Source organism: Limanda limanda, chromosome 5, assembly GCF_963576545.1.
Source record: "Limanda limanda chromosome 5, fLimLim1.1, whole genome shotgun sequence".
In the NCBI taxonomy this organism is placed as follows: Eukaryota; Metazoa; Chordata; class Actinopteri; order Pleuronectiformes; family Pleuronectidae; genus Limanda; species Limanda limanda.
In genome coordinates, this window is record NC_083640.1 from 14,174,502 (window position 1) to 14,192,921 (window position 18,420).

The window sequence follows — 18,420 nt, forward strand, 5'->3', positions numbered from 1 at the left end:
TCTCCTCTTCGCCTTGTTTTCACACTTTATCCTCCGTCACGAAGCCCCTCTCACGCCGCATGTTCGATGTTGTGCCTTTATCCTTCTCTGCCGCTCTGTAAAAAGAGCACAAGCGTGTTTCACCTTTATGCTGGCAGCCGGGTCGTCGCACGGCTAAATCGATGTATGTGTACAAGGGACAGTGGGACTGATGCCAGCGCCGCTATGATCCGCGTCACGCCTCAGGCTTGCTCTGTAAAATCACACATGGGGGAACGCTTCATACCGGCTTGTCTGCTTCCCGTGTAAATAAGCAACGGTGGCATAACGAGGGGTCTCCTTAACGCCGAGATAGCAGGATCTCCCTCTAATGGGGGCTACAGAAACCTCGCTGATTGCCCCTCTGCCAAGACAGCATCCTATTAATCTTTTAAATAAGGGCTGCGGCCCAGCAGTGTTGTTTGCAGAAAAGTGAGAAGACTTTGTAAGACCACACTGAAAAGGAAAAAGGGGGCAACCGGGGCCTGAATCTGTCTCGCTGTGGCAGGAAAGTCGAGCCGCTGTAAAACCAACAATGTTATAAATCTGCTGTGCTTTAGCGGCTGTGGAGATGGATGGTGCTGAGGTCTGAATATAACCAGCACATTCTGGCCCCACTTGTTAACGCTGCGGGCCTTCTTGTCTTCCTCGGGTCTCAGCTCGGCTCTGCAGGTGCGCTCGGTGCTTTCATCTGCATCGCAGCACTCTGAATAAAAGCCTCCGTGTTTATGGCCATTCTCCCTTTCTTTGCACATATTGATTCCTTTCGGCGTGATTCGGCATAGGCTTTATTCCCTTCTATTTCTGGGCTCAGACGGCACAACAGCAGAATAAAGAAGAATACCAACTCAAGCCTTTGTCCCTCTGATACTTATCCGACAATTTGTTCGAAGGAGAAGTTTCTTACAACCCAGGAAAGAATCGGCCTCGCCTCTGTGTTTAAATGGCTTTCTGAACTCTGGTTTCATGGTCTCGGCTTTTGCCTTTAATTAGGTGTGATTTGGGAAGATATCCCAAGTGGCCGGAAGTCTTTTTTCAGTCTCTGTACTTCTTTTTTAAGTAGTTGTTAATAGAGAATTACTGCAATGCTCCTGACACCTCCTGCTTTGTAATGAGTGCCTTCCCGTGTAGAACAGCTCCATAAACCAAACTTTTCAAGGACGGGGAACACGTGGTGACGGTGTTCTGTGTTTCAGCACTAGGGGCGTTCCCACCATATAAAGATAGAAGTTATGGGATCTGGGCATTACCCTCCTCATGTCTTTGTCTGCTCTCCTGTCATGGAAACCCAGTGAGGCCGGGGCAACTCAGATGACTAATTGACTACCAGGTCAGGGTCACATGATCGCAAGACTTCTGGTCAATGGAAATGGATATATACGTTCTCCAACAGGGAGCAAAGACTGCTTTGTGATCATCTGTGCGATCACACACCCGGCGCAAGCACACAACCCATGTGTGCATGGAGCTATTCACAGTTGTCCATCCTCTGTGACGCACAGTTGAAAACACAGGAAACCAATCCATTTAGAAGGACTTCAGAACAATATAACTCCACTTTTTGTATCGGCTTTAGTCTGTCACTTCACTGTAATCTCTCATGCTGCTGCTGCTGCCGCTCTGAGAATATTGATAGTTTGAACAATAAAGAAACGTTGAGGTGACGCATTTGTTATTTTAATCATGTGCTTCATTAACCTGAACAAATCGTGGCCTAGTTTTCTGATCGTTGACACCGGTTTTAAGTTTATCCACTTCAGGATTATATGAAAAAATGTCCTCAGGGCGCTGCATGTGTTTTGCAGTGGTGAAGGTTTTCTCTGCTCTCTGTGTGTGTGTAGCATCGCTGCAGTGCTGTATATCAACAGGGAAGTTCTCTGTGCTTTATGCAGTTTTTTCAACGCACAAAGATGAGTGACTCTCCGCAGCAGTTGGCCCTTTAAACGTTTGCTAAACTGCAACTCTGTGTTTCTTCTCAACCTGTGTAACGGTTGCGCTGGGATGTGTTTTTCGATCTCGGTTGCAGGTTAAACACAAACACCTCTGCCCCAGATTCACATGCTAACACCTCTCCACCTGAGCGTGGTCCCCTGCAACCAGCCATGAGTCCCCCCCCCCCTCTCTCCGCCCATCATCCGAAACAGATTCTCTCCCAGTTCCTTTGCTGCCAAAGCGCTCGCATAGCTCGACTGTGTCGGAGCACGCCCCTCCTCCCTGACCCCTCCTCTGAGAGACAGCACTCTTGACCTGCTGCCCCATTGTTTCCAGCGGGGATGGATGGGGAGCCGCCCCAGTCGGCGCGATCCTTCACTCAATAGCGGCTCCATCTGTTGACTGCGTGACTCTGGGTTACAAGCGGGGATTTGGCTCCGTCTGTGCAGGGTGTGAAAGGAGCTATCTCAGGGGGCTTCCTGAATAGGGGTTTTAAAACTGCAGTGGCAGGGCGTTGTGATGCCCCTCACAGCCCACCCTGCTCCCCTCTCCCCCCCTCCACTCCTTGTGCAGGATGAGAGGCTTTCATTGTGCCTGTTCACAGGCCCCTAGGCAACAGGGTCACCTTGTCCCCAAACAAATGCTGCCCTCAGTGGGATTGTTGGCACTGTGTGTCTGTGTTTTCATGTGTGTGTGTGTGTGTGTGTGGAGGGGCTGTGGGTATTTGAGTATAAGAATGCATCATCAGGAAGAGGGCAGAGGCCTTGGCTGTGAGGACATTTATCTAACATCTCTGCCTTTCACATCAAGGCCTATTCAGTGCAATCCTTCTGCATCATGCTTTCAAAAGACACAGCCGATAGAGAAGCACTCTGGGCTGCTGTTCAGGTCAAACTGCTGTCGCTGAGGATTCAGATCAACAAAGCTGCTGATGTCATTTTATATCTTAGAATTAATAAAATCCCTTTGACACTATCCACGTTTGGTCTCTTAGGATGATGGTGGAGCTCTGCTTTGGGGTTTTTTGAGGCCAGTCTTCTCTGTGGATCGTCCTATTAAACAGAGGGAAATGATGAACAACCTAAATCTGTGGCTGTTTTGAGAGTTGCTTCGCCTTCACTCATTAATGTTGAAATTCCAGTCTGCCAGACATTTTTGTTATCTACATGCTTGTTGTTATTTAGTAGTCGGGTGAAAATAAGCCATTCCCTCTGGGATCCTTTTCTTTCTCCTGAATAAAACTTCCATCAACCAAAAGATGATTTTCTCGTGGAAACCCATTATTTTATTCCAGTGCAGGTCGAAGTAGTTGTACATACGATATTGATCATGTTTAGGCTTTTAGACTCTTATTTTCTCTCTGCCTCTGACAGTATAAAGTCAGCTGCAGTTTAATTCAGTTATTGTTCTTTTGTTTGAAGGTAATGGGGGGTCCCACTCTTGCCAGCAGCTTAGTCCTGAAGAGGCACAATCAAGCCCCCTCATCCCCTCGTTTCCTGCTCCTCTCCTTTATCGCAGAGCCACATTCACTTCTGGGGCCTGAACCCCTCAGCTGTGGCAGGTTGTCCCCAACACATGCACCTTCACAGAAGTGAAGATGATTAAAGCTCCTGGATTGCTCTCCTCATGTCTCCAGCACATGTATTTCACTGCCACCTTTCTCCTTAGGCTGAAGAAAAGTCAGTCAGTATCAGACAGAGAAGCAGGCGGTGGGTGCAAGCGTGGAGCCCCCCCCTCCCGACAGACGAGACAGAGTTAAAGGAGGAGGGGGGTTGTTGAGTGGAATGAGTGGAGGTAGAAAACTGCAGTGACAGCAGAATGAATAAATTGAAAAATTCTCTCATTGTAAATTGTCTATCGCTCATGACAAACGATCTGATAGGCGAGCGGCCCGGGTTCCCGACGCATCCGTCCCAATAGAGCTGTGAATAACTGCTCTATCTCCACACTGCTTAGCACTGGCCCCACACTTAATAATTCATACAGTGTGAAATATTTTCCCCGGTACAGATATGCCAAAGAGCTGCCGCCAGCAGGCGGGGGCGGTGAGGGGGGGGGGGTGTCCCTGCGGTGCTAATTTGGGGGATGGTGACGTGCATAGATTTCTAAGGGGGTTCTAGTTTACAGGAGATGCCTCAGACACATTTGCTCTCCTGTACGCTCTGTCTGTTATTGGAAAGAGCCGAGCGGGAGATGCAGAGCGAGTGAGCGGGTGCAGATGACATTTAACTCATGGCTGATCTGCCAGGAAGTGCGAACACAGAGGGGAAATACATTTCCATTTAAGCTGACTGAACACAGTTATCAGTGACTGTGGGGACAAAGGGAAGCTGTACATCCACTAAGTAGTTTTTGCTGTTTGCCCCGGTGACTGCTGTGGCATTAGTGGCAGCAGGTGTCTGTGGACACCTGGTTCGTGTCTCCTGTTTCCATCAGGTGACTCGTCCTGCCTCTGTCTCCTCCAGTAGCTCAGCTGTGAAAAGCAGCTCTCATGGTCCCTGACCTTATTGTCCCTGTCATTCACAGCGCCGGGGTCACACCACCTTATTCTCCAGAGCAACGGAGCAATGCATGTGCATGTACGGATCCGTGCTTTCCTGCCACAGTGTCGTTCCCAGTGTGTCAGTTTTGCTGTCCTGTGGTTTTTGTCTTGCTCAGTCCAGTACAAACTGGGTTTTTATGGTTCGCATTCAGGCCCTGATACCAATTATGCAAACTATTAAAAATTTAAGGAGGACAGTCTTTTATAATTTAATCCTAAAGTAATAGATTCTATTAAAAATGCATGAGAGGAGCTTTATAGATGGAGCTGGAATTAGTGTCTATCAAAGACTCCAGTCAAGGATGCTGGGGAACGGGCAGCAGGAGTGGTGGTACTGCCTCATTATTCAAATAGGATATGATTACCATAGAGCAGGAGTCCCTCCGAGCTGCAGCAGAGCTCGCTGGCCACTGTGATCACAAACAGGAGGAGTCTAGTTGGGCTCCTTGAAGGGAGATCTCTCCTTTTTTCCAGTGAAATGAAACTGGTTTGTAGATTTCCTTTTTTAACTTCCACAAACGGGATTGGAAGTGACACGCGATTTGTTGTGTTTTAAAAGCATTCCGCTGTTGAAATACTCTGTTGTCCTCTTGGGTTTCTGCTCCCTGGTGTTTCACTTTAGATGATTTAGTCTTGTCCTTGCTGAAAGCATGTAGAAGGTGTTCAAGCATGAAAACAGAAAGCCTGCTGTGTTGTAACTTAATGGCTCATGCAGCAAGCAAGACGCAGACCTTGGCCTCAGTGCTCCCTGCTCTACCCCACAGAGCTGCCTGAACAGGTGAAGAGCCGGGTCGAGTCGTCCCTGTTTTACTCTTCGATGTGTGTTCCGGTATTATTATTTTTTAAGCATAAACAACCATATTTGCTTTGTTTAACTTTAAAACTTTTCACTTGTTTTGTTGCCAGTTTTACGCTGCACCCGGGCAGAGGAGCGAGCTAAACAGTTTTTCTGCATGGCAGGTTTTATGGAGTACTGATAGCGGTTGAATTTCTCTCTGTTGTCATTGCTCTTCACTTCACTTCACTTCAATTCACCTCGATAATTACTGGTGGAGAACTGAGGTGATTCAGAAACCTAAACAGCTTCGGAAAAGGCTCTGTGCCTATTAATGCGCTGCAAGAAGGGGATTGAAAAAGCAAAACCCTCTCGAAGCTTATGTGGATTTCAAGTTCTGCCTCGGAGGTATATTCCTTGCCTTTTTGATGTAATGGTTGCGTGTTTATGGAATTAATCCAATGAGCTTAATCGATCATCATCGTGGAAAGGTCAAGAGGAGAAGCTGTTGTGTTTGAAGTGCTTATCCCACCGAGGAGTGCCAGAAATGTGACACCTCCTTATGAGGGGGCGGTGGCGTGCAGATTAGTGACGGACAGGGTGGCCCAAGGGGATGATTTAGGGAGATTCAGCTCTAAATACTTTGTGTATTTCAGAGAGAGAGAGAGAGAGAGAGAGAGAGAGAGAGAGAATGTAAGCTGCCTCCCCCAAGACCTGATTTCAGCAGGAAAGCATATTAGTAGATTTGAAAGAATTTTTTTCTGGAAAAAAGGAAAACAAAGGGGGTCACAGTTGGCGGTGAGAGGTGAACAAAAGTTTATTGTTTTTAACCTCCTGTGTCCACAGTTCATGTTTAACGTGGCTTGAAGTTACCAGTCAGTTTCATCCCTGTGCAGTCTAATCTAATCTGGAGTGGGTATAGCTGTGGGCAGCATCTGTGCTCCGAGTTGAAACGGGGCTTTCTCTCTGCCTAATCCTCTATCCAGGGATCACTCAGTAGGGTGAAGACAATTACCAGCCTGCTTTCTCATGCTAATGGAATCTCTAACTAGATCTTACAGAAAGAGGAGGAAAAAATAGATGGAGGAAGAGGAGAAGCAGGGACAATGGCGCAGAAAGATGACCCAACTAAAATGGGTTTTTAGATTACCATTTAATTATTGATAGAGGCCCGGTTGTACGGCCTAAGGTATGGATTTGGGGAAGCATTTACTGGAAAAGAGATAAATTATCAAGTTATTTTGGTGTGTGTGTGTGTGTGTGTGTGTGTGTCTGATGAGCAACTTGCTGAGACAGGACTGATGTCACTGACATATCAGCAGCTGTGTGCCTTTCACCTTTTTATCACCTGCCTTCAGCAAGGTGTCTGGAGTGGTTTTAAATTGCATTAATATGCAGGAATTTATAGATTGCCTCTCTTGGCATTTCTGCAGGGAGGGGAAGAGAGTATTACAGTCTCCATCTGCACTAATTACTGGGTCTTGGCAGTATTACCTGTCTCTTGTGAAGGACAAACCAAGGCACCGAGCAGTAACACGGAGCAGAAGGAGCTCATCTGTCGGGGGGGTCTTCAGGAAGAGGGATGTCTGCGGGGTATTTTTACTCTGATGTGGTTGAAGTGTCGGGAGCCTTGACGGGAATAAAAAAAAAAAAAAAAAAATCTGCAAGCAACATCAATAAACTAAATGACTTTCTCCAAACTTCCTTCATCTGGAGCTCAGGGAGAAAAGCAAACAGGCTGTGCACCTGATTTCAGTGACAGTTGCACATTCACTCAAACTGTTGTTAATAAACACATGTATATCAGCGTCTATCTTCTGTTAATCCTGGTGGAAACTTAAATCGACTGGCTCTGTCGGTGTGTCGGGAGATTTAAAGTCATGGCGGCTCAAGAATAAATCTCAACAGGTGTACACCAGCCGTGTTCTCCTTGAGGCGTATAGTTCTGAGACCTGCAACAGCATGCAAGTCTTTGTTCTACCAAATAAATCACGGGAGCGACGAAAGGGTATCAAAAATCCTTGGGAGAGGTCTGAAATCTTTAAAACTCTTAGCACAGCATATAACACTACCATCTCTCCTCAACCTCTCTTGGCTTTGTTTGGGGCCCCCCTACAGCCTTTTGCCTCTAGAGTTATACAGAATGTCCTTGCCTTTACCACCCTGTTGGCCAGACGCCTTATACTCTTTAAATGGAAACACCCTCAACCCCCATCTCACAGTAGGTGGGTTGAAGAAGTTTTACTGTTCGTGAGTCTTGAAAAGCTTAGATTTTCCCTGAATGGTTCCTTAAATTCATTTGAAAAGACTTGGAGACCTCTCTTAAGTCATATTGAGTCTTTGACATCTCTGCGTTATGGTGATGACTGAGCCTCCCCCTCCCCCCCATTTATTTTATTTTTAATAACAATTCACCCTTCCCCTTTAATTATTTATTTTATTTTATTTATTTATTTTTATATTTGGTTGCTTTTTCGTGTTTATAGGTTTGTTATGGGTGCTGGGGATGGGAATGTGGGAGGGATAAAAAGATGGGAAAAAATGTAAGATGGAAGTATTCCCTGTTATATTGTTGTATCTCGTGAAACTACTTCCAATAAACAAAAATATAAAAAAAATCCTTGGGAGGAAGGAGATAATCGAAGCTCTGCATTCGCCGTTATCTTCGCGATGACCTCGCTTCTCAATTCTATCCATGGCCGGACTGGCTGACTGATAACAGGAGCCCTTATCAGGTTGGCTTTTGTCATGGAAAGCCTCGACCATTTTAAATCATTACGGCCTGCCCACTTTTTCACTTTCACCAATCGTTGAGTGACACCAAGACCTTGCCCGTGAACACAAGAGATCGATGCTTTAACTCTTTGCACTTTGGGTAGCTCTGTCTCTCTGACTGCCGGGTTGCCAGGGTTCCTGCATCCCAAATCTGCACGCGGTAATCCCTCAGCTCGCTGTGGGCTCCTCAGGTTTCTGTGTTTTTGTCTGTCAGCCTGTCAGGAAGACTTCTTGGATTGCTGCTGCACAAACATCTTGCCGGTGTTTGTGCCATCTGTGCCTTTAGCCAGCAGGTGATTACCAACCGCAGGCTCACCTCCCACTCCGTCCATGTGGAGTCCCTGTGCTGGCACGGTCAGGGCCGGCTTCAAGAGGGAGCGGGAGGACAACAGCTGGATAGCACACCTTACGGAGGGAGAGGAGAGGCTGCTGAGTGTCATCGATGGAAACCGCAGCGAGGAGGAAATATGCACAGAAAAATGTCTGCTTCCTCCCCAGCTAGCTTAGCTGTGAGCAGTTGTGTCATCCTCACTTTTATACTTCTTAACATCCAGCGGAGCAAAAATGGCTTTGTCACACTTCAAAAAATATCAAATGAGATCAGTGTCAACATTTCGAACGGTGCACTATTTGATTGCCTCGTGGGCTTCACAACACACTAATGTTATGCATGACTGACTATTGGATCTGTGACACCCTCCAGTGAGAGACGGCAGCGTTGTCCTTTGGACCATGGGAATTGGGGTCACCTTAGGCCCGGCAGAGAGCGATGCTCGGAGTCGGGCTTCGCCAAGTGAGAGAAGAAATCACATTGTTTGAATTTAATTATATTCCATTGATTTATTGAACACCCATTAATAAGCATACATTTCGAGGCAGGGCCATTTAGCGTGAAGGTTTTCTGCCGCTCGCTCTCTCCCTCTTTCCTCCCTCGCCTGCTCGCTCCATTTCATCATAAATTGACATAAGCCTTTCTTTGAAGTTCAGGAGCCAAGCAGAGGAATGACAGCACAACCAACAATGAACAAAACACAAAAAGACAATGAACACTGTTTGAATATTCAAGTGAGCCGCCATAGGATGGGTAGAGGAAAAAGGAGCCCTTGTTTTATTGTTGTTGCGTTAAGCTGTGAATGGACCTGTCGAGGACAATAAAGGATTGTGTCACATTTGGATAAGAAATTTTGCAATATCAACAATGCTTAACAAATTGTGTGTAATAAGGTTTACTCAGAAAATATAAATCCTTAGCATGAAAACCAAGAAAGCGCCGTTAATTTTTCACATTTGGCTGAACTGAGTGTGGAGGGTTTGTGATTTATGTTCGGAAGTCCTGCCTGGCGAGGCGGCATCTGCTGCAGGGAAAAAAATCTGAAAATGATTTGTTTTTTCCAAAGAGGGGAATTTAGTTTTTAATGCGGCGCCGTATCTGTGATCAACATCTGTGATGAACTCCACGGCTATACCCGTCACATCTGTTCAGCGTGTCACAGTGTTCGCAGGGGTTTCTGTGTGAGAGTATTAGATGACAACTGATGCTGCTACTGTGCAAAAACAATACAACAAAGGCTGTGGCAATAAGAGGAGGAGAGGATGTGTTTCCCCTGTGGTTTGTCTGACAATCTTAAGCCAAGCTCTCATTGCTCACAGTCCCTCGCTGGCATCGGCAGGAGCACAAAGACTCAGTCGTGTTGTAAGAGCACCTTGGTTGTGCAGTGCAGGAAACAAACAGATTGAGCCGAGGGACTCTCCGAGCGTGAACGCAGGCATGAGATGGGTTTCAGGTTGCGGGTTAGTTCACAGGAGGCACATGTAACCACCGCAAAACTGCAAAAACCAAAAAGAATACAAATAACTCAGGTTGAAGAAGAGGAGCGGTGCATGTAGAAAATGCAGACGAAGATGCCAGCTTAGAAATATACGATAAGATTCGAGCGCTTCTGGGGATAAGGGTCGACTTCCTTGTCACTGCGCTGTAAACAAAAACACACAATTTCGCTCAACAGAATTTATACAGCATGTCCTGACTCCTGCATTCTCTACCGTGACGCCACCGCTCACCTGAGCTCCCCGGGAAATGTCTTGTTGTTGTGAACCCGTCTAACCCGGAGAGTCTCCTGCTGCATTCATCTTCATCCCTTCATTCATGAGAAGGTCTGGACACTATTGTCTGGACATTTTCCTGAGTTCTTGTCTGTTAAGGGCTGCAGACTGGTGGTTGCCACACAGCTATCTTGCTGTATAGTTTTGTTGCTATTAAATCCTAATTAGTTTAAAGTACTTTTTAATTAAACATGCCACAGCTACATTTCAATAAACTCAGCACTCATAGCCTCTGCTACAAACATTTCTGATAGGCTCTGTGATATAGGTGAAAAGTGTATTTAATTTAAAAAACAGCATCAAATGTAAATGTCATGTGACCAAGTGGTGTCAAAGTCAGAAGTCAGGCCTCAGCTCACTGTTGCCTCTGTGCACTGTTCACCTGTAGTGTAGGTGTAAAGAGAGCAGAATTTAGAGCCTTACGTAACCAGTGCTTCTGAGAATTGGAGGCTCTGGTTGTTTCCCAGAATTGCAGTGGACGGTGCATTGTTTTCCTCACTGACCTGGGTGGCCGAGGTAGTAGAGTTACACGCCTCCTGCAGTGTTTCAAGTATTTGAGGGCATTTATTTTATTCCGAAATCATACCAGGGAGCAGAGTGGGTTATGAGTCTCCGGTGCTTGTGCAAAGAGCAGAACCAGGTGAGAGCCGAACTGCAGGAACGATCCCGTCTCTCTCACCAGAATAGACAAACACAGACTCTAAATGCACCTAAGGGCACAATCCACCTTAAAGTGCCCATTTCATTCTGTTTCCCTCTTCTCTGTAGTGTGTCAGAACCTTTTTGTGCACATAAAATAGCCAAAGTCAGAGGCACAGGGAGTCCTTCTCTCCTACTCCTCCTGAAGTGCCTGAAACGGCTTGTTTGCATTCCTGACTTTTTTCCGTGCAGATTCAGCGTCACCAACTAACACACCAGCCTTCCGGCGAATTAGGCCAGAATTTGTACAGCAGAACCAACGCCATTGTTACCATGGCTACAGCTGTGTTTACAGCTGATCATGGAGCCTGTAGGTAACACTTGCTCTAAGCAATTGAGCAATCACAGAAGAGTTGGCCATCTTATTAATGAGAGCAGAGATGGCTCTTTGGTAGGCCGGCCAATCTCCAAACAAAGTATTTCAGCCAGAAGGTGTGAAGAGGTGCAGCAGCAACATAGGCTACTGTGTGAGACAAATGTATATTTTGCATATTACATTGCAGCTAACCTTATTCTTGTAGATCCCTAAATTAAAGTTATGACCCTGGTCAATGTGGCCACTTTAACCACCTGTAGACTCGTATCTAACAGCGTTAACTAGTTTCTACCTGACAGGTCATCTCCAGCCCATCCAAACTTCACTGGTAGAATACAGCTCATGTAGTGGCTGAAAACATATGGTTAAATTCAGCATTATATCCTCAATTATTCATAAGACCTTCAACGTCCCTCATTCCAGCATTTGGAACACATCCATCCAAGGTTTAAACCCAGACCTGCCTCTGTATAACTTTATATCTAAATTTCATATTTGCTTGACCTCATCTCTTTGCATTCTCTACAGTTTGCATGCATTTGCCAAGTAGCCATTATGGCTCAGCGCTTTGTGAGCCTGTTATTTGCCATTGATGAAACCTAGCCCGGCACAAAGATGCAGCAGTTGGCTGTGAAGTCAATTAGTCCTTATTGCTATTACAGGGTTGACATTAGTCTAGGCAGGCGTGTTTTGATTAGAGATGACAGACGACTCACTGCTATTGGACTGCCAGACATTCCTCACCCTTCATCCCATGGGCGAAGCTATTGAAGCTGACTGGAATATGGAAAGCTAACAGCTGAGTGTTTTTGCCAAGATGCCTTTCATCTGCACAGAAACCTCTTATAAATATGAGTGCATACGAGGCTGTATAAGCCCCAATAACGCCGGCATGATGCATCGTATATATAAGGCTCAGCTGCCAATATGTTATTCCAACACTGTATATCATGGCAATAATGCCTAAACTGTAGGCTTTTACACACAATGGCCTTTTGTTGTGCAGGTTATTTATTGTGCTGGTGTGAGGTTGTGCCGAGCTGGTGGGTGAGTGCATCCAGGGGCTTGTATTGTTAGGGAATCAGTGGCTCTTGTTTGTGGAGCTGGGAGGGTTTGTTAACAATGCCTTTTTTATGTCCCCGAGTGGCGTGCCGGTCGACAAACGTCCCCTCAGAATTTTTGTTTGTCTGTTGTTTTGTTGTTGTTGTTGGTGTGTGTGTGTGTCGGGGGGGGAGATCGGGGACGGCTAACATAACCCTCTCATTGTGTGTCCCGTCCAAACAGTCCGGTTTTCTATCAGGCACATGCGAGCGTTAGTGTGTGTGTGTGTGTGTGTTTTGAATATACTGTATGAGTGCAAATTATTTAGTGCAGATGTGTGGAAAGTGCCGAGCCGAAAGGGGTTTACTGCCAGTCCTTCCTAATGGAGCTTTTCACTCTCCCTCCATTCATGTGACGGTATGGTGACGGAGAAGGGGGAGCCGGGGATTAAGGGGGTAGAAGCAGTGCCTTGTTAAAGAAAAAGAAAGGGTTTGAGTGTGTCGATTGGATTAACTTGTTTGGGCTTATTAAGAGGGGAGACACAGCAGCTTGTTAAAAGCACTGCATGGGGTGTCCCACAGTGAGACGGCAGGGTCACCATTCAATTAGGCTGTAGCCCCACCCCTGTTCATTGTGGAGGCAGTCTGCCAGGCTCCCGGACCATGGCTGGTCCCACACTGTGAGGGGGGGGGGGGTTTCACTGGAGACGCTTTTAGCTGAGACACAGGAATCTGTGACGCTTAGTGATTGGTTTACTGTAAAAAATTACTGGCAGATAACATAAGTGCTGGGAGTTGTTGTGCTATAGTGGCTAAAACAACGCGTTTCAAGTTTGATACCGAAATGATCGGTGATACCTTACTCTAAAAAATATGCCAGACAAGAACATTAATATTTGGATGATTATACAATACCTCAGATTACAACATTTATTATATTTATTTCCGTCCAGTGATGTTTCGGAACTAGAGAGGCACTCAACAGAGCTGACACCTCCGCCAACGCAGTTCCCTTAATTCAATCAAGCCGCACCAGATCTCACACACTGATAGAAGTCAGCTCTTTAAATGTGCCTGTGTTTTTTTTCCATCAAGAGCCATTTTGTTATTTTCATGTAATCTTTCTAACAAACAAACAAACCATCCAACAAACAAACAGGGGTGAAAACATGACCTCATAACACACATCTCATTTATTGCATTTGGGCATCCAAAAAACAGCATTAGTTTAGTAGAAGGTTAGGGGAAGGTTACTGCAAATTGTGGTTTGGGTTTTGGAATTGAAACTCACAAAGGATATGATCACATTTAAAAGGTTAATAATAAAAAGTCGGATTTCAGGTTGTGATCGGAGAGCAACTTGTAAACAACTGTCAACCACCCTGACGTCTAATGGGAATAGAACTGCTATGATGCTAGGCTGTTTTTTCAACCTAATTTTTCATATTACAAAAGGTCCGAAGGTTCACAAATGTTAAATAGGACCAGGCTTATTTAGGATAATATTTTTAAAAAATTGCAGCCATCTGATCATTAAATACACTAAAAATGGCTCTGACTCTCATACAATCAATACCATCTTTTGGTATACAACAATATTTGATACCTCCTATACCAAAATGTACTGATGGTCAAGTCCCAGTCTGAGCTGCCTCACTTTTTCCTGCACCTGAACGACGTATATTTCAAAACACACACATACACTCGGCTTATTCACCCATGACCTCGCTGCTGCACCCGGCACTTGGCAGGATGCTTATCTGGACAGACAGCTTTGGGCGCAGGGAGCCATCTCCTCTGATCTCCTCTGGAGTTTAAGAACCTTTTAACTAAGAAATAGCCCTCTGCCAAGCCCACCACCTCTTGATTCCGGCTTATTCCCTCATCTCGTGGGACTGATCTTCCGCCCCCGTTGCAAACCCTGCAGCAGCGTTTGCAGAAAGAGCCGATAGCCATCCTGGCTTTTGAGATATCCCCGCACTGGTGTAATAGGAGACCTGTGAGTGGATTTGATGAGTGAGTGAAGTGCAGGTGGGTTTTTTCAAGCAGCGTGTAGGGTTTGTGTGTGTGTGTGTGTATGTGTTTGTTTGTGTGTGTCTCATAACCCATTCTACACCACCTTCATGGGGATTGACCCGGGCAAAGGGATGATGGGTCACAGGGTTTTGGTTTTGGAGATAATTTCCTGCTCATTGATGGACATCTGCTAAGTAGAACAATAACCTAATAGGAGGAGATGAGGGGAAAGGGGCGACATGACAAACAAGTCAAAGACTTGCTCCTTCTGCCTCGCTCTTAAAGGCAATAATAGGGGAAAATTGGTTCTTGAAATTGAATTGAAAGAAGCGGGTCTCTCTCTCTGCAAAGTATAATGCCTCCGAATACATTTGGTGAGCAGCAAATGGAGAAAAATGGAGGGTAGTTACACGATTGTCTTTCATTTCAGAGAGGGGGGGAAACTGCAGAGGTATGCCCCGTTAAAACTAGCTTTTAGTCTCAATCTACACCATGTGTCCCCGTCCTCCCTCTCTCTCTCTCCACCACTATCTCTTAACAAATGGGCTGTGAGGACGGACTTGCTGTGAAATTAGTATCCTCACAGAGAGGACACAGAGAAAGGATTATGTGAATAGCCGGTAATGAGCTCAAAGTGCCAGTGTGTTTGGGCCAGGCCTGCCTGTGTGCGAGAGGAAATGGCACTGAGAGCGACCTTTTTTTTTTGCTCAAGCACCTGGCGACAAAAAGAGTGGCCCCTCTCTCCCATCTGCAACGTGTGTGCTTGTGTGTAAGCGAGTGTGTGTGTGTGAGTGTGTGTGTGAGTGTGTGTGTGAGAGAGAGAGAGCGAGAGAGGGTGAACCAACCAGAAACAGGGAATTAACAATAAATTCCATCTGAAATCTTAAATTACTGTCATTTGTGAGAACGAATGTTTTATTTTTGTGAAGATTTTCACACTCTCAGGTTTTGTGCTGAATGTGTTGTTTTGTGACGCTCTCAGAGAGCTATACACTTTGAGTGTTAGGTGTGTTGTTCAAGCCTCAGGGTCTGAGGTCGCATTTAACGTCTTGTGAAAAATGTTTTATTAAAACACTTTTTTTAAAGTGGGTGAGAGACTGAATTCTTCACAGGGATGATGCATTTGTCTGGAACACCTGCTTCTGATCTTTAACTATTCAGACCGGGAAAATCATTCAACCTTATGATTATAGGCAGCAAGACGGGTTATCATGTTTCCCTCTTTCCTCCATTTCTCAATCCAGGCTTTTTATCAGGTTTTATTTGATCTGTGAAGGGGGGGAAAAAAACACATTTGTTTAAAAACATTGTCGGTAAATTTGAACAGACTGCTCCAAACTCAGTTTTGGAATGCCGATCGTCAAATTTAAAAAACGCAACCATTGTTCTAGTTTTGGTGATACTTTTATTGGTACTATAAAAATGGTATTTGTCAAAAGTAGTAAATTTAATTTAAATACGATAAATTTAATTAATTCTCATCCTGATCATTTGATTTACTGTAATGTGTTTTCAGTGCTGAAACTGTACAAAAGCACAAAGTAACTTTTAATTATAATTTTAAACTTTCATATTCCACATGACTGTTTTCCACCTCGGTCAATACAAGAGGAACATTTTGTCATTTGCAAAGGTTGTTGTGATGGAATACTCGCATTAGTGGTTTCATATTTTGATGTTTCTCCACTCGTGATCTATATTTTGCTTTATTCCCTAAATGAGGGAGAACAGGACCTGGCGCTTTATGAACTGCCATTAATTCACGTTGTAATCACTGTAATTGCTTTCTTTCATATTAAAATGATAATCTATAAAACTAAGTAATGGACTGATGGCAGGTGGCTAAATGTTAATTTAGTGATTCACTGAGAAAATAAATAACAGGGGACGAGGCTGTGACAGGCACGGGAGGAATCATTTTTCAATAATCTGCCACGCATCATGGCGAGAGACGCTGGCGCTGACAGCATAGATGAAATATTTGCTTCTGTTCTTTGTTTTAATATGGGAGGAGGCCCAGATGGAAATGATAGCGTTTTATATCAATGCATTTTGGACGAGAGGCTCAAACACATGCAGGACCAAGATTGAGGTTGTGGTTCTTTGCAGAGACAGCCGGTGCATTTTAGGTGTGTTTGGGCTTCTGCAGTGTTTTAGCCCACATACAGTAACACAGTAACAGCACATGCTCCTGGAAACCAAACAATCACCACCAAGTGAACTATAGACGAGTGAATCTTGATCCTTATCATATAGATGCACTTTCTGCTCTGGACCTATATGGTTTGCTTTTGCTTCTCTCATCTGGCAAATAATCCAAGTAGAAGACTTTGTAATCAGTCATCATTGTGCTATGTGACATTGGTATGTTGCTGATGAATGATACCCTCCATGCTCCTCGACTGCTGAAGGTTCTTAGTGAGAGACTCCATGTGTCCCCATGCTGGCCCACATATATATATATAACAACCTGGGTGTACGTCGGGTGTTTCCACCGGGGCTATGATGGGCTTTTTGAGAGGAAACTAGCAGCCACTGCCTCCCTGTTCCTGAGTGAAGGTGGAAAAGGGGGAGTGTAGAGCTGGAGATTTATGGCCTAGAGGGAGATTGATTAGTGCCGTCACTAGTCCTGATGTACGGTTGGCAGTCTCCCCCTCCCAACCCATCGCATTTGCTCACACACACAACCACGCGGTTCAACACGTAGCTACACATACATCCAGACACCGCACAGTCCCCCAGGCCTTTCCTGACAGTCCCCCAGAGCTGCTGCATGTTAAGTTGGAGCAGACAGACGGCTGTTTTCTCAGCATTACCATTTTTTTTTTGCCATCCATAGATAATGCCATCAATCACCAAGTACACACTGCCCTGGAAGGAATGTGCCGGCTACACTCTGTGTGCGCCTGTGTGTTTGTTTTGAGGACGGTTTCATAGACAGGAGATGTGGTTGAATGGCTGTGTGGATGCGCTGTTTGAAGCTGCAGAGTGACTGGCCTGGACTGTGCTCTGAACCCGTGTCAACTGTGCAGCCCCGGTGCAGGTGTGTGTTTATCATTCAGCACACAGAGCTGGGAGGCAGGCAGCTGTAGGCATGCTTTCCCAATTAAATCCTGGGTGAGAGACCTAGCCCATCTCGCTCAGAGCCGGCTCCTGCCAGCTTACCGGACACGGCCATGGAGCTTTGACCTCGAATCATCCTGCTTAACTCACTCAACACTCCTCTCTTTCCCTTTTTCTTGCTCTTTTTCTGCTCCAGGTTGGCCGCAGAACTCCCCCGGCTGTCGTACTGTGCCCACCTCGCCATGCTGGCTTGTCTGCAGAGGAGGCAAAACCCTCCACCCCAGCACCCGGTGTGTGCCAGCAAGACCCTGGAGCCACCGCAAGCCCTCGGACGGAAATGTAAGTTAACAAAGTGACAGGTAGCGATGGGGGCAAAGAGTCCAGCTCGCTTTAAGTGATGAAATGAGAGGGGTTTGTGTTTGTATGTAATCTATTGGTCACGGTGAATGATGGAAACGGGTAGTTAACTCTGACTGTGAATAAGTGAAGGAAAATAGACTTTCCGGTTTCTGTTTGTCGCTGTGTTCCCTCGCTGCTCTGAGGAATTCTAAACAGTCTCATTCGCTCTAGACTTTGGATTGCCCTGTTGTTTAGCTACTCATTGAGAGGAGGCTGTTTAGCTGTGCTGATTGTGCAGTCGTGGCAACAGGGCCGAGCAGACAGTGTTTAACGTGCCTCGCTGGCCCTGGGTGACCCTGAGGGTCTGTAAACATTTACAGTGTCTGGCCCTGGCTGTGCCGGCCGCCTGTAAAGCATGACAGCTGCTCTGTTTGCTCCCTGAGCACCTCCCTCTGTCCACTCACAAAACGGTGTAAAGGGACCGAGATGAGCCAGGGTTGAAAAACTGTTACAGAGCTGACAAAACTAGTTCGGACCAGTTTGGGATCAGAGGGAGCCGCAGGAGTCAGGAGAATTCCTATCTTATTTTGTTGAAGCTTTCGAATCAACTTTTTACTTTTACATTGACGCTCTCTCCTCATTGAATCCTCATCAGTCTTTAGTGACCTTTGTTTACATGCGGCCTACGAGCTACAAGCCGATTAAAAGGACTGGCTGATGGAGAGCAGGGGAGCACTAACCTATCAGTTTTACCTCAGCTTATAGAAGCTTACTGGGAATAGCACTGTGCTTCTTCCTCAGT

The 18,420-nt window shown here is 45.7% G+C and overlaps 1 protein-coding gene across 2 annotated transcripts in view; it reads left to right on the forward strand.

Annotated features, from left to right (window-relative positions):
• The window catches only part of fam222aa (family with sequence similarity 222 member Aa), a 48,575-nt gene that overhangs the window by 10,868 nt on the left and 19,287 nt on the right, over positions 1-18,420 (forward strand). The window contains exons 1-2 of one of the 2 annotated variants that reach the window (XM_061071567.1): positions 10,733-10,785; positions 17,476-17,618. In XM_061071567.1, coding sequence (XP_060927550.1) covers positions 17,522-17,618 — 97 coding nt within the window. In that variant the 5' untranslated portion in view covers positions 10,733-10,785; positions 17,476-17,521. Of the gene's footprint in view, positions 1-10,732; positions 10,786-17,475; positions 17,619-18,420 lie in introns of those variants that run through there. The other variant, XM_061071566.1, reaches the window with a different exon arrangement.